The 20,917-nt window shown below is 49.6% G+C and overlaps 1 protein-coding gene across 1 annotated transcript; it reads left to right on the plus strand.

The window, feature by feature from the left end:
* The first annotated feature begins 1,431 nt into the window (after nucleotides 1-1,431).
* Nucleotides 1,432-20,450, plus strand: LOC148042371 (dehydrogenase/reductase SDR family member 13-like). Its single transcript, XM_087702863.1, has 5 exons — nucleotides 1,432-1,602; nucleotides 5,894-6,012; nucleotides 14,377-14,500; nucleotides 16,564-16,875; nucleotides 19,954-20,450. Exons 1-5 carry the CDS (start codon nucleotides 1,476-1,478, stop codon nucleotides 20,211-20,213), a joined length of 942 nt encoding a protein of 313 aa, XP_087558989.1. The 5' UTR covers nucleotides 1,432-1,475; the 3' UTR covers nucleotides 20,214-20,450.
* Nucleotides 20,451-20,917: the final 467 nt, after the last annotated feature.

Here is a 20,917-nt window from a genome sequence, read left to right on the forward strand (position 1 = left end):
AAGGTCTGAGAAAGGGGGCCTGAGAAATTAGAGGCCATATTCTGGGTTAGAAATCAGGGCGAAGGGAGGACCTGAAAGAAAATCTCTTCTAGATCGGGCGCCCCATGAATACGGTGCCCCCCTCTCAAGGGAGGGGCTGCTTGGAGGTCCCCGCACCACTCCTGGCCCAATGCTGCCCCCCTGCCCACCCCGGGGCTTAGGGGCCGGGCACAGAGCCAAGGGACATGGGGCAACAGAAGGCAGAGGGAGGGGGGTGGAGGGAGGCCCCCTCCCTCTGCATGCAAGGAGACCAGGCTTTGTGAACAAGGCATCCTCAGGGATAGGATGGGAGACCACCAGGAGAGGCCAGGAGGAGGGGCCCTTCTTACCTATCTACCTTCCTTCACAGCTTCCCTCCTTCTCCTTCCAATCTCTTCCCTCCCCCTCCCTCTTTCCTTCCTTTCCTTTCCCTTCCTCCCTCCCTCCATTCCTTCCTTCTTACCTACCTTCCTTCCTTCACTGCTTCCCTCCTTCTCCTTCCCATCTCCTCCCTCCCTTCTTCCCTCCCTCCCTCCTTCCTTCCTTCCTTCCTTCCTTCTTACGTATCTTCCTTCACTGCTTTCCTCCTTCTCCTTCCATCCCTCCCTCCCTCCTTTCCTTCCTTCCCTCCCTCCTTCCTACCTACCTTCCTCCCTTCACTGCTTCCCTCCTTCTCCTTCCCATCTCCTCCCTCCCTTCTTCCCTCCCTCCCTCCTTCCTTCCTTCCTTCCTTCCTTCTTACGTATCTTCCTTCACTGCTTTCCTCCTTCTCCTTCCATCCCTCCCTCCCTCTTTCCTTCCTTCCCTCCCTCCTTCCTACCTACCTTCCTTCTTTTGCTGCTTCCCTCCTTCTCCTTCCCATCTCCTCCCTCCCTTCTTTCCTCCCTCCCTCCCTCCCTCCTTCCTTCTTACCTACCTTCACTGCTTTCCTCCTTCTCCTTCCCTCCCTCCCTCCCTCCCTCTTTCCTTCCTTCCTTCCTTCTTTCGCTGCTTCCCTCCTTCTCCTTCCCATCTCCTCCCTCCCTTCTTTCCTCCCTCCCTCCTTCCTTCCTTCTTACCTACCTTCACTGCTTTCCTCCTTCCCTCCCTCCCTCCCTCCCTCCCTCTTTCCTTCCTTCCCTCCCTCCCTCCTTCCTACCTACCTTCCTTCCTTCGCTGCTTCCCTCCTTCTCCTTCCCATCTCCTTCCCTCCCTCCCTTCCTAGCCCAGGAGGGGACGGGGGGGGGAGGGCCAGAGGGGTGCAGGCTAGTGATGGTTAGGGACCTCCTAGGACGGGATACCACCAGGAGAGACTGAGAGGAGTAGACGATAGTAGGGCGGCTCTGCGCGTGGCTGGAACTCGGGATCTCGCATTCTCTGATACACCGGTATCCGCGGGGAGGGGGCGGGAGGCGGGGCGGGGAGGGCCTGGGAGATAAAAAGGAAGGCAGCTGGCGAGGCCGGGCAGGGATCGGGCCATGGAGGCGCTGCGGGTGGCCGCGGGAGTGTTGCTGGAGCTCTACGCGCTGCTTTACTACAAGTTAGGGACGGCCACCCGGTGCCGGAACGCGGTCAGCCTGCGGGGCAAGACGGTGCTCATCACAGGTCAGTTGGAGGGGCATTGCCTTTCTTCCAACCCCCCCCTCTTCCTCCCTTCCATAAGCCCCCCCCCCCCCCACCTCAGGGGCTCCGTTCAGGATGAAACTCCCGGGGCAAAAGCGCAGCGCGAAGGTGAAAGGGAGAGTGGAAAGGTTTCTCCGCGGGGGTTTCTGCCCCATCCAGGCCCTCTTCTTTGGGGCAGCCCCTCCAATACTGGAAGGCTGCCCTCATGCCAGCCTGTTCCTTCTCTTTAGAGGTGGGTTCCAGTTGATTGGCATAGGAGGGGCTGGAGACCAGCTCATTCCCTTCCCTTCATCCCTGGCTCTGCTTTGGCCACCTCAAAGCTCTCCTCCTCCTCCTCCTCCTCCCACCTGGGATGGAGAGAAGCCGGGGGGCCGTTCGGAGGAGGAGAAGCTGAGGACACAGAAGAGCCAGCTCGGCCCTCGGAGAGAGGCTGGAGGCTCAAGCCGCACGTTCAACGCTCCCACAAAACGAAGCCAAGATCCAGTATCAGGGGTGACAGTTGCCAGCTGGCAGATTCCAGTTCAGTTACTGAAATAATCCCTGATGCCAAGAACAGTTACACCAGAAACAGGAAAGCTTGGTTTCCTGGCGAAAGCACCAGGATTGAAAACAGGAGGTGGCCGTGTGTTTGCGTGCTGGCATAATGGCAGATCATTCCTTGTCATTAGTTGACGGGCAGCGAAAATGCCAGGCTGCCTCCAGGTCCGGTCAGGTTCCAGCTACAGGTTGCTTCGGGCAGAGAGGGGGAGGGGGAGGTTCAAGCGGGTGGGAGGTAGGAAGAGACCCTTGTTGGAAGGGGCCTCAGAGATCTTCTAGTCCAGCCCACCCCCATCTCCGGGCTTAAAGCGAGATTCCTTGTTATACATCACAGACAAATGAAGACCAAGAGCAATGGAGCCTCCACAACTCCAGGAAGCGAGCTATTCCGTTGAGTATAAGATGTATTTTCAGAGTATAAGACGCACCGGAGTATAAGATGCATCAAGGTTTTGAAGAGGCAAATTTTTTTTAAAAGGAGGTTGGTAAAAAGAGGGATAGAGAGGGAGAGAAAAAGAGAACTACAGTAGGTAGGTAGGGAGAGAGAGAGTAAGTAGGTAGGTAAGTGGAGGGATAGAGAGTGAGAAATAGAGAGAGAAATACAGTACGTAGATAGGTAGGGATAGAGAGAGAGTAGTTAGTTAGTTAGTTTAGTTAGTTAGTTAGTTAGTTAGGTAGGTAGGTAGGTAGGTAGGTAGATAAAGGGATAGAGAGAGAAATAGAGAGAGAGAGGGGGAGAGATAGAAAAATACAGTAGATAAGTAGGGAGGGAGAGCGTAATTAGGCAGGTAGGTAGGTAGTTAGATAAAGGGATAGAGAGAGAGAGAAATACAGAGAAATATAGAGAAATACCAAGTTTCCAAGTTTAATAGAATTTGTATGCCGCCCACTCCCATTGGGACTCTGGGCGGCTCACAACAAGGCAAAGAAAAATTTAAAAATTTAAAAAATAAAAATAAAAAATACAATATTAAAATTCACATCACCCATTCCATCTAGGCAGGGCTGGATATCAATCAACAGCCCCAGGCCTGCGGGAACAGCCCGTTCCTGACAGCTTTACGGAAGGCCGGAGAGTGGGTAGGGTCCGGATCTCTGCAGGTAGATGGTTCCACAGGACCGGCGCAGCAACAGAGAAGGCCCTCCCCCTGGGGGAGCCGCCAGCTGGCATTGTCCGGTTGACGGCACCCGGAGGAGGTCCAACCTGTGCGATCTTGTTGGTCCTTGGGAGGTAAGTAGGTATGTAGGGAGAGAGAGTGTGTGTAGGTAGGTAGGTAGAGGGATAGAAAGAGAGAAAGAGAGAGAAATACAGTAGATAGGTAGGGATAGAGAGAGAGTAGTTAGGTAGGTAGATAGGTAGGTAGATAAAGGGATAGAGAGAGAAATAGAGAGAGGGAGAGAGAAATACAGTAGATAGGGAGGGAGGGAGAGAGTAGTTAGGCAGGTAGGTAGATAAAGGGATAGAGAGAGAGAGAGAAATACAGTAGGTATGGAGGGAGAGTGTGTGTAGGTAGGTAGAGGGACAGAGAGAGAGAAATTCAGTAGATAGGGAGGGATAGAGAGAAAGTAGTTAGGTAGGTAGATAAAGGGATAGAGAGAGAGATACAGTAAGTATGTAGGGAGAGAGTGTGTGTGTAGGTAGGTAGGTAGAGGGATAGGGAGAGAGAAAGAGAGATAGAAATACAGTAGATAGGTGGGTGTTTCTACTGGCACAGCACTTGATCAATGTAATTCTCATCAGTTAAAGAGCTTTCCAAAAGGAAAAAAAAGTTTTTGCATTCTGCAAACCTCCCCAAAATGGGCCCTTTTTTCTCAAAAAAAGGCGTGAATAGCCTTGAAGGCGGGGGGGGGGGGCTTGCAGAGTGCTCCTGAGGGACTGGGGGGCCAAAAACGAGCCAAAAAATTGTCTCTTTTTCACAAAAACGGGCCCGGTTTTTGTCAAAAAAACTACATGCATAGCCTTATGGAGGCTTATAAAGTGCTGCTGGTGGCTGGGGAGGGGGGGGGAAATGGCCAGGTTTTCGCTCATTTCTGCCCTCCCCAACCCCCCAGCCTCCATAAGGGTATGCACAGCCATTTTGGTGAAGTGGGCGGGGCTTCGGGAAGAAAAAAAATGCTGTATTCGGTGTATAAGACGCATCCAGATTTTCAGCCTCTTTTTTGAGGGAAAAGGGTGCGTCTTATACTCTGAAAAATGCAGCAATCAACGGAATAGCTCGCGTCCTGGAGTTGTGGAGGCTCCATTGCTCTTGGTCTTCATTTGTCTGTGATGTATAATAAGGACTCTCGCTTTAAGTCCGGGGGGGGGGGGGCTGGACTAGAAGATCTCTGAGGCCCCTTCCAACAAGGGTCTCTGTTATGGTAACTGTTCTCACTGTCGGGGAAATAGAAGTCTTAAGATTTCTATTCCTCTTTTAGGGGAAATATTCTACTCTGCCTTTTTAATATATTTCCTAGAATATTGCATCCCATTTTTGAAAAGCCTTTCATTTCTTATGACTTATTTGCCGCTCATCTCACTACAAAGCGGCCCTTTCAAAGACCCACAGGGATGCTGCCAGGATCGTAACCAGAGGTGGGTTCTTACCTGTTCGGCCTGGTTCAGCCGAGTAGGTGTAACTTGGCCTGCCAGGCCCCTGAACAGGTTCTATCAGTGGTGCCGTAGGCACTGCCGTCTTGTTTTTTGCTTCTGCATATGCGCAGAAGCTTTTTTGTAACTATGCGCATGTGCGTGTAGCACACATCGTAACTCACAGGCTCTTGACCAGGAATGCTGAGCTGTACTCCAACTGTCCTGCAGATGGTGGGTTCCTGTGGAGGGTTGGTTTTACCCAATTCTGGCCTACGACAGGAAGAATCAGTGGCCATGAACATGTTTGAAATATTGGGATCCTGTGAAAAATGGTTGTACATCCCATTTTTCAGTGCCTTCGTACCTTCAAACAGTCACTAAAAGAATGGTTTGTAAGTCGAGGACTACTGTTGTGACTCAGCAGATGTCTTCTGTGAGTCTTTTTGGGGATACAAGATTCATTATGCAGCTGGGGCTCGTTAGGGGCATATTCTGGGGATAAAAGGACGGATGGTGCCACGCCCTGGTGCAGGAGTCAACGTTCCTTGGTTCGTTCAACATTGTTTGATCATCAGTCGTGGTTTATGTAAGATTCACTTGGATAAGTGCTTTGTATTTTTGTAACCCTGATTCATAGAGACTTTGGAAGAAGTGTTTTGCTTTCGTTTTGTTCAAATTGTGTTGCCGTAGGAAAGATTTGTTTTCATTCCGTTATCTGGTCAAAGACTGTATTTATGTTATTTTTGGGCTCGAAGCCAGTCTGAGCCAAGAACTGATAAAGAAAAGTCCTTTTAATTTTGTCTGCCTGCCGTTTGTTAACGAGCCGTGAAGGGGGGACAGAACAGCTACCTGTATTACATCTGAATAATTTTAAGCCATTCTTCTTTGTGGATGTAAGACCACTCTGAAGCAGTTGTGAAATACATGCCCTGAGTCAGAGTTTCTCAACACGGGCGTCTTCAAGTTGTCACTTGCTTTTAATTCTGGGAATTTAAATTGGGGAAAGCCCACCCGACTTAAAGTTGCCAAGGTTTAGAAACACTGCCAGAGAAATGTTTCACCGTGTGACACCATAACAACTACAAGCACGAATACAGACTCAGCTCCTGGATCCCCATCAATGGCTGGGCGATCTCGGTGAATCCTTTCTCTGCCCTTTCCTAGGTGGAAATACTGGGATCGGGAAGGCCACGGCGGTGGATCTGGCCCGGAGAGGCGCCCGCGTCATTCTGGCATGTCGCAACAAAGCGAGAGGAGAATCGGCTGTGTATGACATCCGACGGGTAAGTGCCTGGCGTGCGGTTCTCTTATTTCCTCCTTTCTTCTGCATCCAGGTGTTTTCCTCATGGAAAACACAGTGTTTCTCAACGTTGGCAACTTGAAGATGTCTGGACTTCAACTCCCAGAATTCCCCAGCCAGCATTCACTGGCTGAGGAATTCTGGGAGTTGAAGTCCAGACATCTTCAAGTTGCCAAGGTTGAGAAACACTGATTTAGCGTATGGCATCTAAAGAGAGCATGTGATCTTTGATACACAACACGGATAAAACACACTATAAGAGTAATAAACATATATGCACAAAGACAAACGTATGTTTAAATAAAGCACCACCAAATACATGTATATCAAATGGTGGAAAATACAACAGAGGAGGTAAAATATTAAGTTAAGGTACAATTATGATAAAATCTCCATAATATGGGCCCATAGAGTCACAATGGGATAGAGGTTATACAGGTAGTCCTTCACAATTCATTTAGTGACTGTTCAGAATTACAACGGCACTGAAAAAATTGACGGTACCATTTTTCGCGCAACCTTTGCAGCATCCCCATGTTCACATGATCAAAATTCAGACATCCTGCACGGGCCACATTTCTGTGCATGCGCAGAAGCGTCCAGGCAGGTGGGCGGAGCCTCCTGCTGCCGCTACTACCAGTCCGTTCGATCCGGGCCGAACTGGCAGCAAGAGACCTCTGATTTTGATGGTCGCAGTGTCCCAGCATCATAGGATCCCCTTTTGCAACTTTCCGATAAAGACAATGGGGAATTCAATTTACAACCTTGTTACTAAAAAACCACAGTGATTTGCTGAACAACTGTAGCAAGAAAGGTCGTAAATTGGGGCAAAATTTATTTAACAACTATCTTGCTTACCCACAGATATTTGGGGCTCAGAGGTGGTGGTACGTTGAGGATTACTTGTAATTTGATATTAAACTATCTAACTGCTTCTGGTGTGATTGCGATGAGATCATCCTTTCACGTCCTAAAATTTCCTAACAGTGAGAACAATTAATTGGTGGAACAGAAGTTGCCTCCAGAAGTTGTGAATGCACCAACACGGGAAGTCTTTAAGAAGAGGTTGGATAGCCATTTGTCAGGAATGGTTTAGGGTTTCCTGCCTAGGCAGGGGGTTGGACTAGAAGACCTCCAAGGTCCCATCCAACTCTGCTATTGTATTGTATTAATATATTTAACATCTAACACCTTTGAGACCACCTACTGCCACATACCTCCCAGTGGCCAGTAAGATCCCACAGATTGGGCCTCCTTCAGATGCCATCAGCCAGACAGTGTTGGCTGGCGGGCCCTCGGAGGAGAGCCTTCTCTGTGGCTGCTCCGAGTCTTTGGAACCAGCTACCCCCAGAGATCCGGACCATACCCATGGCCTTCAGGAAAGCTGTAAAAACTGGCTGTTCCGGCAGGCCTGGGGCTGTTGACCTCACTGTTGATGTCCGGCCCCGATTAGAATGAATGTATGAGGTGTTGCTGTTTTAAACCGTTTCTTTCGTTATGTGTTTCGTTATGTGTTTTTTTTTCTCTCTTTATTTTTGTAAGCTGCCCGGAGTCCTTCGGGATTGGGCGGCATATAAATGTGGTTAATAAATAAATAACAATAAATAAATAAATCTACATGCACAGCAGACAAGATAGTCAGCAACACAGGAACATCATGAGGTAAATCAAACAGCATTCAGAGCCCACAGAGGAAAAAGGCGGGAAAAAGGGGAAACTCCCCCTTTATACCTAGGCGACCAATCATAGCTTAGATTGCCTCGTGCAGGAGCCAGCACTCTCCAACCAATCAACTACCATAGTACACTTTACTCTTCCAGCTACTCAATTCAATCTCCCAACAGTTCCGATGAGCCTCAGTAGCAAACAACATTCAGAGCCCACAGAGGAAAAAGGCGGGAAAAGGGGGAAACGCCCCCTTTACACCCACAGCAACCAATCATAGTGCAGATTGCCTCAGGCAGGAGCCGGCACCCAACTACAACTGTACACTTTACTCTTCCAGCTATTAAGCTCAATATCTTAACACCCCTCCGATTTATTCCTGCACAGCATTTAATGATTGTATATACCACGTTATCTCTGAACACAATCCTGATAACATTATGAATTCTGCTTCAGCTGTGGAAACGGCAACTGAAGTCTGCTTCCTAGATATGCAACCAGCTAGTGTGTTTGCAAACATTATAACAAATACCGACATTGAGTCTCATTTCATTTCATTTTCATTTTTTTTTTCATTTTAATTTATTTGTATGCTGCCCTTTTCCCTAAAGGGACTCAGGGCGGCTCACAACTCAAAGGGAAGGAAAAACAAACAAAGTTACAAAAAACATAAAACCATACATGGATTAAAAAACACAACAATCATACCATTCGAAGTGGGGCAGCGAGTCTTTAGCCCCAGGCCTGTCGGAACAGCCAGGTTTTAAGGGCTGTGCGGAAGGCCTGGAGGGTGGTGAGGGTACGAATCTCCACAGGGAGTTCGTTCCAGAGGGTCGGAGCAGCCACAGAGAAGGCCCTCCTCCGGGTAGTCACCAGTCGACACTGGCCGGCTGATGGAATTCGGAGGAGGCCTAGTCTGTGGGATCTAATTGGTCTAGTGGAGGTAATTGGCAGTAGGCGGTCTCTCAAGTACCCAGATCCAATACCATGAAGGGCTTTGTAGGTGACAACTAGCACCTTGAAGCGTACCCGGAGATCAACAGGCAGCCAGTGCAGCTCGCGGAGGATAGGTGTTACGTGGGTGAACCGAGGCGCACCCACGATCACTCACGCGGCTGCATTCTGGACAAGCTGAAGTCGCCGTATACTCTTCAAGGGCAGCCCCATGTAGAGCACGTTGCAGTATTCCAGTCTAGAGGTCACAAGGGCACAAGTGACTGTTGTGAGAGCCTCCCGGTTCAGGTAGGGACGCAACTGGTGCACCAGGCGAACCTGGGCAAATGCCCCCCTGGTCACAGCTGACAAATGGTGTTCAAAAGTCAGCTGTGGGTCCAGGAGGACTCCCAAGTTGCGGACCCTATCTGAGGGGCGTACTATTTGACCCCCCAGCCTGAGAGGTGGAACACTTGGCCAATTAGTAGGAGGGAAGCACAGCAGCCATTCGGTCTTATCTGGATTGAGTACAAGCTTGTTAACCCCCATCCAGTCCCTAACAGCCTCGAGGCCCTGGCACATCACGTCCATCGCTTCATTGAGTTGGCACGGGGCGGACAGATACAGCTGTGTATCGTCCGCATACTGGTGGTATTTTATCCCGTGCCGTCGAATGATCTCACCCAGCGGTTTCATGTAGATATTAAAAAGGAGGGGGGACAGGACCGAACCCTGCGGCACCCCATATGTTAGGGGCCTAGGGGTCGATCTCTGCCCTCCAACCAACACCGACTGCGACCTGTCCGAGAGGTAAGAGGAGAACCACTGCCAGACAGTGCCTCCCACCCCCACCTCCCGCAGTCGTCGCAGAAGGATACCATGGTCGATGGTTTCGAAAGCCGCAGAGAGGTCAAGGAGTACTAGAATGGAGGCATGACCTCCATCCCTGGCTCTCCAGAGATCATCAATCAATGCGACCAAAGCGGTTTCCGTGCTGTAGCCAGGCCTGAAACCCGACTGGAAGGGATCTAGATAACTGGTTTCCTCCAAGGACCGCTGGAGCTGAAAGGCCACCACCTTCTCAACAACCTTCCCCACAAAGGGGAGGTTGGAGACTGGACGATAGTTGTTTAGGACGGCTGGATCCAAAGATGGTTTCTTCAGGAGGGGTCTCACCACTGCCGCCTTTAATGCGGGGGGAAAGACCCCCTCCCGAAGGGAGGCGGTAACAACCACTTGGATCCAGCCCCGTATCACCTCCCTGCTGTTAACAACCAGCCAGGAGGGGCACGGGTCCAGTACACATGTGGAGGCACTTACAGCTTTCATGGCCTTGTCCACGTCCTCAGGGCTAACAGCTTGAAAATCAATCCAGTGATGTCCTACCAGATTATCCCTTGCTGCCTCAGCTGGTTCTGCGGGATTGGAGTCCAGGTCTGCCCGAAACCGAGCAACTTTATCCGCGAGGAATTGGACGTAGTCCTCAGCTCTGCACTGCAAAGGATCGCTCGTATCCCTCCTATTTAGCAGGGAACGGGTTATCCTGAACAAGGCGGCTGGGCGTGACTCAGCGGAAGCAATCAGAGAGGCAATGTATGTTCTTTTTGAGGTCCTAATTGCCCGGATGTAGACTCTGATGCTGGATGTTAAAAGTGCTCGGTCCGATATGGACTTACTGGATCTCCATCGGTGCTCTAGGCGTCTCTTTCGGCGCTTCATCTCCCGGAGTTCCTCAGTAAACCAAGGGGCCCTCCTGGATCCACTGCCTCGGATCGGCCGTAAAGGCGTAATCCGGTTAAGAGCCTCTGTCGCTGCTGAATTCCAAGCAGCAACCAGAGTCTCCGCCGGACTGCGGGCGAGAGTATCAGGAATAACCCCAAGCTCCGTCTGAAAACCCAACGGGTCCATAAGTCGCCTGGGGCGGAACCACCTGGTCGGTTCCTCCTCCCTACAGTGGGGGTTTGGTCTCCGAAAGTCAAGCCTCAGTAGGTAGTGGTCCGACCATGACAGGGGTAAGGTCTCACTACCCCTCAGACCAAGGTCACAACTCCACTGCTCCGAGAGAAATACGAGGTCGAGCATGTGACCCGCCGAGTGAGTTGGGCCCCGGATTACTTGGGTCAAGCCCATGGCTGTCATGGAAGCCATGAACTCCTGCGCTCCATCAGAGTGTTCACCGAGCGAAGGCAAATTGAAATCTCCCAGAACCATAAGCCTGGGGAACTCAACTGCCAGCTTGGCTACCCGCTCGAGGAGCGAGGGGAGGGCTGTTGCAACGCTGTTGGGAGGCAGGTACGTTAACAGCAGACCCACTTGACCCTTGAGGTCCAATTTCACCAGCAGGGACTCACACCCGACAAGCTCCGGAGCAGGGATCCTACGAGGTACTAGAGACTCTCGGACAACAATGGCCACACCCCCACCCCTTTCCTGGGCTCGTGGCTGATGAAGCACCTGAAAGCCCTCTGGGCACATCTCTACGAGGGGGACTCCTCCCTCCGGGCCCAGCCAGGTTTCAGTAATACATGCCAGGTCTGCCCTCTCGTCTAAAATTAAGTCCCGAACGAGGGGACCCTTGTGAACTACAGACCTGGCATTTAGCGACAGCAGCCTAAGACCAGGGTCCTGATTACTCGCACCATCTGGCCTTGGAGTGGGACTCATAGGGCCGGAAGGAGGGATCTCTGTAACGTAGCGAGCCCTCCTTCCCCGGTAATGGCCAGCCCTAAAGTCTCCTCCATATCTGCCCCTCCCGGTTAAGACCGTAATGCTCCGGCCCACTCCCATGTCCATAGTGCCCCACCCCCCACCCCCATAGCCCCCGCATTTCCCGACAGGCCCTTTGAGTCAATCATCCTGAGATTGGAACAGGCACAGGTCCCCCCCGACACTTCTGCAAGCACTCAGTGTGGGGGAACCCGGTTTCCATCCCAATCTCGCTCACACACTGAGACACTCACTCACTCACACCCCCACAAAAATTTAAAATACAACAATATAATATAAAAAAAGGGGTTACACAGTCAAAAGTGGGGGATCATTCAATCAATACATACGTACCACTCGCACTCCCCATACAAAAAAGAATTGCGCAGCTATTAAAGGAATTCGGGTACAGTTCGTAGGTGGATGTACAAAAAGTCCAGTCCGGTGAACGGTGGAGTAGATGACGATTGTAAAAACCGAGGGCTGATGGAATAATGTCCCTGATGTCTCTGGAATGCCAAATTAAAACAGGAGGCACTACAAGGCCTCACCTCCCTTCTCTTTCTCACCATTAGTCCAAAGTGGCACAGTCCCAAGGGGGCATAGATGAAACAGGACAGCATTAAGAAAGAGCCGAGGTGGTGCAGTGGTTAAATGCAGTGGTTAGAGTGCAGTACTTCAGGCAACTTCAGCTGACTGCAGTTCTGTAGTTCGGCTGTTCAAATCTCACCGGCTCAGGGTTGACTCAGCCTTCCATCCTTCCCAGGTGGGTAAAATGAGGACCCGGATTGTTGTTGGGGGCAATATGCTGACTCTGTAAACCGCTTAGAGAGGGCTGAAAGCCCGATGAAGCGGTATATAAGTCTAACTGCTATTGCTATTGCTATTAAGAGCAATGGTGGAAGGGGTGGGAAAGGAGGCAGGAGAGGCGTGCGGGGAAGAGTCCAAAAGTCCAAAGTTCGAAAATTCGGGAATGACTGAAGTGGTAACTGGCCCAACCTAGGGTATGGTTGCAGAATGTCTCCCTGTGGGGCAGCAGACGATGGATAATGAGTAGCAAGAGCGAGGAGGGGGGGAAGGGGAGGGGAAGGCTGTTGCAGCAGCATTGGCCAATTTACTGATGGCTCAATATGGCATTCTGCCTCGGTTTACCTTTCCCGGTAAACATCCAAGTCAGAAGGTCATTTAAGAGCAATTGATTAGGACACTCTATGAAAAGGGGGGGACCCTGAGAAACGGATTACATTTACTTTTATAGTTAGCACCACAGCAATGGTGGGATTGAGCCAGTTCGCACCACTTCGGGAGAACCGGTTGGTTAACTTTCCAAGCAGTTTGGTGAACTGGTTGTTGGAAGAAATCATTAGGGCAGAGAACCGGTTGTTGAATCGTTTGAATCTCACCCCTGCACCACAGGGAAATTCAAAGCAAAATTTGATTGGTTTAGAAATAGCCCTCTCTTCAGTTGCATCAACCAGAATGACAGCACAGCCGTAGAAAAGGGCTTCATCTTCTCGGCAAAAGCAAAAGAAACATTGGCAAAGGGAAAAAGATCAAAACGGGTTTGGCTAAGATACGTTCTCAGATATGCTGAAATTTTTGCCATTTCGGCTAAGTTTATAACTTTCAAAGTCCATTCTTGAATTGTAGGCAGGTCTTTCTTCTTCCAGTATTGCGCCACCAAGAGTCTTGCTGCCGTTATTAAATACAGAACCAAATTAATCTCTGCTGCTGTAAAGTCAATACATATACCTAGTAAAAACAGCTGGGGGGTGAATTTTATCCTTCTTTTGAAGATATTTTGCAGGATCCACCATATTTTTATCCAAAATGCCTTAACATTGCGACGTGTCCACCATATATGAAAATATGTAGCATCAAGAGAACCACATCTCCAACATTTAGGCTGAACATTCGGATACATAGAAGGGAGCTTTTTGGGATCTAAATGCCATCTATAAAACATCTTATAAAAATTTTCTCTCAGGTTTTGTGCTTGTGTAAACTTCACATTTCTTACCCAAATTCTTTCCCATGTGTCCAGCATTATTGGTTCCTCAATATTCTGAGCCCATTTTATCATACAGTCCTTAATCAGTTCCGTTTCAGAATCCATCTGTATTAATACATTGTATATCCTCTTTATATGCATTGAGCTTTGATCTCTTATTTGTTTAAACAAGTTATCCTCAACTTTTACAAAGCCAATTTTTTTTTACTTTTTAAAGCATTTTTTACTACCAGTTCGGGTGAACAGAGCTGGTAGCATTTCACCCCTGGAGTACCATCCTCAAGGCCGACTGTCGGACGGTATGCAGAAGGAAGGAACGGTGCACCTGAATCCGAGATCAAAACATCTTCTTGGTCAATGATTGAACTCTGGTTGCCTGGTTACTGGTAGGGTGGGTTCTAGGGTTTGTTTCAATTTGGTGCTTCGCATGTTTTTGCTTCAGATCTTGCCTGAGTTAGCTGTATTCAGTTCTTTCCTAGTAAAAGCACCTTTTCTCTCATTCTATGGAGTCGAGGGTTTTTCTTTCCTAGGGATTGTACAGAGGCAGCCATGACAGTTGTTAAGTCAACCAGACCCAATTTATATGCCACAGTTCTTAGGCAAATCACTACAGTTCTTAAGTGAATCACGTGGTTGTTAAGTGAATTCAGCTCCTCTCACCATTGACTTTGCTTGTCTGAATCCTCTTGGAACAATCACAAATAGTGATCATATGACCCTGGGACACTGAAATCATCGGAAATATTGCAGTTGCCAAGCACCCAAATTTTGATCACATGACCCTGGGGGAGCTATAAGGGTTGAAAGTGTGAGGACTGGTCATAAATCACTCTTTTTTCATTGGCATCGTTCATTGAATGTTCGCTAAATGAATGGTTATAAGTCAAGGATTGCCTGCATTGTTTTGTTACGCACCACCCAGGGAGATTGACAGGAGGTGAGCAGATCTATGCAGAAGGTGAGTAAGTCGGGATCTGTCTTGGAAACTGCTCCCAATCCCGAGGCTCAGGATTCCTTCCGCTCCTTTTCCAGGAAAGTGGGAACTCGGAGGTGATCCTGATGATCCTGGATCTGGGCAGCCTGGACTCCGTGCGAGCTTTTGCGCAGACCTTCTTAGAATCGGAGCCCCGTCTGGACATCCTCATCAACAACGCAGGTGGGTACAGAGCAGACCCTCCCCCCCAGGGTCTCTGGGCGAGGAAGAGGGAAGCTAGTGGCTGTCTCCGGCGTTGCTCTCTGTTAGATAGGGTGAATGGACTTCAGACTTCAGGCTTCAGCAACAAACAGTTCTTTATTAAGTGACAACTGTGTACAATCCATCAAAGACTTTGTCTGGCCCTTTTATAGGGAGCTGTCAGATCTCTCAACCAATCACATTCAAGTATTGTTCCCGCTGGAACAGAGGACCTGAGTGGAAACTACCATACTGTCTGTCAGCATATAACACCTCTCCCCTCTTAGTTGGGCTCGTCCAGCTTGTAACGTACTCACGCAGGTAGGCGGGTTTTCTGGTGGCTCACCCAGACCAGCATTGTTCAGTTGGTGCTGGATCTTTAGTCGGGTCGGATGGACCTGTTGTCTCTCTGGCTTCACCTGGTGGAAACTCCTGGAACTTTCCACAGGGCGCGGCTGGAGATTCTGGAGCCGGTTTGCTCGGAACTCGCTGCAGCCCTGCAACTTCACCAGATAAATACCCCGGTACCTTCGGGCTTGAGAAGTCTGTGGAAGGAGTGAGTTCGTGCTCCTTTTGGGTGGGGCTTTGGCTAACTCGGGTAGGAGTTACCTCTGGCTGCCTAAGATTGGATTGGGAGAGACGGCCTCAGAGTTGGTCAATATGCCATCCCCATGTTCTACCGTCCTTGACCTCCAATTGATATGAGCGAGGTCCGGTAATTCCTGTAACTGTGGCAGGAATCCAGAGGGGGCCCCCAGCCTAATTGCGGGCATAAACTCGATCCCCTACACTAAAGCGTATAAGTTTGCCAGTTGAATCTGGGGGTAAGCAGTTCTTGTAGCACCGGCTGAGAGCATCAGCATGCCCCAAAGTGGTGCCCGGTCGATGACCCATGTTACACCTATCCTCCGCGAGCTGCACTGGCTTCCCATTGGTCTCCGGACCCGCTTCAAGGTGCTAGTCGTTACTTTTAAAGCCCTACATGGTATTTGACTTGGCTACCTGAGAGACCGCCTCCTGCCATTCACCTCCCAATGACCAATAAGATCACACAGGTTGGGCCTCCTCCGGGTGCCGTCGACCGGACAATGCCGGCTGGCGGCTCCCCAAGGGAGGGCCTTCTCTGTAGCTGCACCGGCCCTGTGGAACGAGCTACCCGCAGAGATCCAGACCTTCACCACTCTCCCGGCCTTCCGTAAAGCGATCAAGACCTGGCTATTCCGGCAGGCCTGGGGCTGTTGATTAAGTTCCAGCCCCACCTGATGGTATGGATGTTGTATTAATTTTTAACATTGTATTTTTAATATTTTAATTGTTTTTACTTTGTTGTGAGCCGCCCAGAGTCCCAATGGGAGTGGGCGGCATACAAATCTTATTAAAGTAAAGTAGCTGTAGGCCGCAAGGAAAATAGTCCAATGAGTCATTCGCAGTGACAGTGATGCTGAGGTAGGCCGGTCCCCAGCCAAGAGACCCAACCGTGGTTTATGGTCCATGATGATTTCAAAGTCACGGCCATACAAGTACTTGTGGAACCGATTAACACCAGCTATCGCAGCCAGAACCTCACGGTCCAGTTGGCTGTAGTTCTGCTCGGCAGCTGACAGGGTCCTCGAGTGGTAGGCGATGGGCGCCACGGTTCCATTGGGCATGCGGTGGCTGAGCACAGCCCCGACACCAAATGGAGAAGCGTTACAAGTCAACACCCTGGTGGGTCTGCCAATTATTTTTGTAAGCTGTGATGTGACTATGATTTTTCTGAGCTTCTTTTGATGTGGTTGTTAAACGAACTGGTTGTTCACTATCAGGTGATTTTGCTAAAAATTGCAAGCAAGTGCCTTTTTTGACAAAACGTTCCAAATCATGGTCACTCGACATGTTGCAGGCCATTTGCCAAGCACCCAAAATGTGGCCATGTGACCAAAAGGGGGAGCCACTTGAACTTTGGAAATGGATCGTTAGTCCCTTTGGTAATTGCATCTGTTGTAACATTGAATTATCACATTGTTCGCCGAGGACTACCCGTAATCCGCTTATTTATCCGGCAGGAGATTTCCAGGCTCGTCAAACCGCTGATGGCTTTGACGAGGGCTTCCAGGTCAACCACTTGGCCCACTTCCTGCTGACCCACCTGCTCCTGGACCGGCTGAAGCGCTGCGCCCCGAGCAGGATCGTAATTCTGGCCTCAAGTTGGCATTTCTTTGGGAAAATTGACTTTCGGACCATCCCCAAGCCGGCAAAGGGAATGTGGAAGGCTCTGCATTCATACGGCAACAGCAAACTAGCCAACATTCTCCATGCAAGAGAGTTGGCGAAGCGGCTGGAAGGAACCAACGTCACCTGCTATGCAGTTAACCCAGGTGAGTGGAAGCCTGGCTCCGAGGCGGCCCAAATGGAGCCCCCCCCTCCCCAGGTCCGCCTGGGGCTCTGCCAAGCATTTTTCTCCCACTGGAGACTCCCTCGACCAGGGGTGAGCTGCGGGGGGTTCACATGGATTCGGGCAATCCTCTAGCTAGGATTCCGCCCAGTTCGGCGAAACCCCAAATGCCACCCCTGGCTGGCTCCACCCACCTCACCCTGCCCTCCCGCCCCTCCCCTCTCCTCCCAGGAGTCTGCAGGTGGTCCTTTCATCATGCAAGGTAAGTGGGGGGCCGGCGCGGAGGCTCAGGGAGGGCAAAAAAGGGGTTACTGGAGGTTCTGTAAGTCCCTCTGGGGAGGGCAAAAAATGAGCCTTCCAGAATAGCAATATAGCAATAGCAGTTAGACTTATATACCGCTTCATAGGAGAAGCGGTTTTCACCCTCCTGGAGGCTCAAGGAAAGCCTCTAGAGCCCAGTGAGCACTGTTCCCTCTAAGGTGCGCGCGTGCGCGGCCGCGCACGTGGAAAGAAATCCCCGCGCAGAAGTTTCTAACTGCCGCGCAGAGATTTCTACCAAAGCAAACGTGGGGAAGTCCTTTGCAGGCGGCTAGAACTGGCCTCCCGCAAAGGACCTCCCCAGTCTTGTTTTGATGAGCCGCCAGTCCTCTTGCTTCTTCTCCTTCACCAGCAAAGCTCCCGCTGGCTTCCCGGCCCATGGCTTTGGTGCCTCTCCACGCGGAGCACCTGAGCTGGCTCCCGCGTTATCCCTCCCCCTTCCTCCTCTGCCGTGCTTTTGAGGCCGCGGGAGCTAGTAGGAAAGCGGCGGAGGTGGAGGCGGCGGCAGGGGTAACCCAGAGCCCAGCTGACTCCACTCGGAGCACCTCAGCTGGGCTCTGGGTTATCCCTGCCGCCGTCTCCACCTCCGCCGCTTTCCTACTAGCTCCCGCGGCCTCAAAAGCACGGCAGAGGAGGAAGGGGGAGGGATAACGCGGGGGCCAGCTCAGGGGCTCCACGTGGAGGGACAGGCACCAAAGCCATGGGCCGGGAAGCCAGCGGGAGCTTTGCTGGTGAAAGAGAAGAAGCAAGAGGACTGGCGGCTTTGAAATGCAACCCCCTGGTCCCGCCGGCCGCGGATTTGATTCGGCGTAAGTGGGGGCCGAACACATGCTGAGCCGACTTTGCGCAGTGAGGCGGAGTAATTCAACCCCCCCCAAAGAACGTCTCTGTGTGTGTGTGTGTGTGTTTGTGTGTGTGTGTGTGTGTGTGTGTGTGTGTGTGTGAGAGAGAGAGAGAGAGAGAGAGAGAGAGAGAGAGAGAGAGAGAGAGAGAGAGAGAGAGAGAGAGAGAATTGGATCAAAATTGGTGGCCAAAGGAGTGGAGGGAGGGAAGGAAGGAAGGAAGGAAGGAAGGAAGGAAGGAAGGAAGGAAGGAAGGAAGGAAGGAAGGAAGGAAGCCCTGCCCCCTGTGAAAAAAACTGAAGATGGAGCAGTGAATGAATAAACCATAAAAGCAACAAACAGTTAATGCGTAAGTAAGCTGAGGAGCAAGTTCTCAACTAAGGAAGAAATATAAGAAAGAGATATAAAAAGCTCAATATGCCAAGACTTATTTTAGTCTTCATTTAATTACTTGCATTGTAGTCTGATGTAACATCTTTTTAAAGTTAACGTTAGTTAGAAAATATAGGGTACAAAACTTAAATAATAAAAAAATTGTACATTCATTTTGAAAAATAAATGCAATACTTGATTAATTTCATATCTTTATTTAAAATAGTTTTGGCATGGCATATGATTTTATTGACTCAGTTGGAAATGATGTGGATGTTGTATCTGATTCTGAGGTATATACTTAAGTAACATAACATATAGCATATTGTCCAAACTTGCTAGACTATTTAATTGATCTTACTACTTTAAAGGGGGAGAGTTTCATGATAAATTATTTTATTACATTTATGTTGCATTTATATATTATATTTATTACATATTATATTCCACATTATATATTTGTATTGTTATTTTAGTGTATATTGTCAATTTCGATAGATATTATATTGATATATCAATACTGATTTTAATCATACTAAATAATTACTGCTATTATTTATCAGCATTACATATTTACAGTTTTTAATATCGAGTTAGTTGTATTTTAGAATAATAGCGTTATCTTTTAATAGGATAATTGGCAAAATCTAATTCAAATGTGATGGGTTGCATTCCAAAGGAATGTGAGAGGACAGGTTGCCTGCAAAATGCCAGGACCCAGGACCTGTTGGTGCCATGTCTCTCTCTAGCCAGTCTAACAATGTAAAAGCTGAGCAGAAGTCTTTTTTTTTTCAGGGTGAGCGGAAAAGTATAGTGTTTGAGTAGCACATTTTCATGCCTGGCATTCATCAGGCTGAAACCTCGCTAGCAATCGGCGCTTGACGCTTGGTATGTTGCGCAAATGTCCAGCAGACGTGACAGCAGTTCAAACTGTGGCTCTCTTAGGTGCTCAGGCATGAAAATATGCCGCTCAAACACTATACTTTTCCGCTCACACTGAAAAAAAATTAGAGGGAACATTGCCAGTGAGGGCCAAAAATGCCTCCCGATGTTGCAGGAGGCCAGCTGGGCCATGCCCCACATGGTCACATCCACCCAGCAATGGGGTAGCGAACCTGTTGCTGAAACTTTTGAAGCCCATCCCACCCTCAACCGCCTCTGCAGAGACACCCTGGGAGTTTCCTCCATTGAGCTCAACTGGGGAGGGAGGTGTCTCCCACCACCACCCCTCTGGTCCAAAATCCTAAAATCTGAAGAGTGAGAAGGGTCCTCGGAGGTCTTGTAGTCCAACCCCCTGCCTCTCAACTCCATTCATCATGAAAAGGTTACTTTTACTAAAAATCCAAGTGCTTATAGTAGCAAAGCCGGATCTAAATGTGTGCGCGCAAAGATTCCCTAGTTAACGTTCTCTTCTCTTTCTAATTGCATTTCAATTGGAGAATTAAAAACCACCTTTCCTCTCGGTCACTCTGGATGGGGCTTCTTTCCATCCGAGACCGTCCGCACAACCAACTCTCTTTTCCTTTTAGGACCTGTTAGAACCAAACTTGGTCATTCCTATTCATGGTGGCTACACTGGTTCCTTTGTTTCGCCAAGTTGTTCATGCAAGATTGCCAGGCAGGCGCCCAGACCTCCATCTACTGCGCCACCGAGGAGGGCATTGAGAAGCTGAGCGGGCGGTATTTCGAGGACTGCCAGCACTTGGAGCCCTGGTCACAGGCCTGCGATGGCCACATAGCCACGAAGCTCTGGGAATTCAGCGAGAGGCTGCTGGGACTGACCACTTAAGATAGGACGGGGCAGAGAAAGCATTTGGGGTAACCAAAAGCTGCCATCCAATTAACCCGGGGGAGTGAAAATGCAGGGAATCTGGAAACTTCCCTGAAGTTGTTTGACGGAGACCAAGCTTTGAATTTCCGAGGTTTAAAAAGTGTGGTGGGTTTTCTCAGGGCGAGTTGCCCAGCGTTGATTATGAAGATGGGCGGCCATAAAAAATGTTTTAAAGAAATAAAGAAATTCCATCCAGTTGTTGGTCTCTTATTTTCTCCATCCTGGCTGTTTTGCTTAGTCTTGAAAAGGGCTCCTCCTTCCCACCCCTCGAGACATTTCATTACCTTACTAGGTAATGTCATCAGTGCTAGAAGGGAGTGGGGTTGGCAGGGCTGGGCAGATGACCTTTGAGGTCCCTCCCAGAACTCGGAATTAAACCGTTTGGTCCATGTAGCCTGAATTGGTAGCAATGAGGCAGCCGGGGGGGGGGGGGGGAGGTCTTTTTCATTTTGGGTTGCCCCGGTCACAAATTAGTCCTTGACTTACGACTGCAATTGGGACCTGGATTCCCATTGTTAAGCCAGGTAGTTGTGAAGTGAATTGTGCCAAATGTTTTTGCCATGGTTAAGTGTCAATTGCATCACATGGTTCTCCAATCTCTTCTTAAACACTTACAATGTCGGAGCATTTACAACTTCTGGGGGCAAGTTATTCCACTGATA

This window comes from Thamnophis sirtalis, unplaced genomic scaffold (assembly GCF_051295495.1).
Source record: "Thamnophis sirtalis isolate CommonGarterSnake01/CBP01778 unplaced genomic scaffold, rThaSir2_p1.2 scaffold_17, whole genome shotgun sequence".
Taxonomy (NCBI): Eukaryota; Metazoa; Chordata; class Lepidosauria; order Squamata; family Natricidae; genus Thamnophis; species Thamnophis sirtalis.

Bases quoted from the DNA above. Each gene is read 5' to 3' on its own strand.
- LOC148042371 (XM_087702863.1), top strand. From the start codon at position 1,476: ATGGAGGCGCTGCGGGTGGCCGCGGGAGTGTTGCTGGAGCTCTACGCG. The intron at 6,013-14,376 runs GTAAGTGCCTGG...CTCCTTTTCCAG, and splicing joins CTGTGTATGACATCCGACGG to GAAAGTGGGAACTCGGAGGT. The intron at 16,876-19,953 runs GTGAGTGGAAGC...TTTTCCTTTTAG, and splicing joins CTGCTATGCAGTTAACCCAG to GACCTGTTAGAACCAAACTT.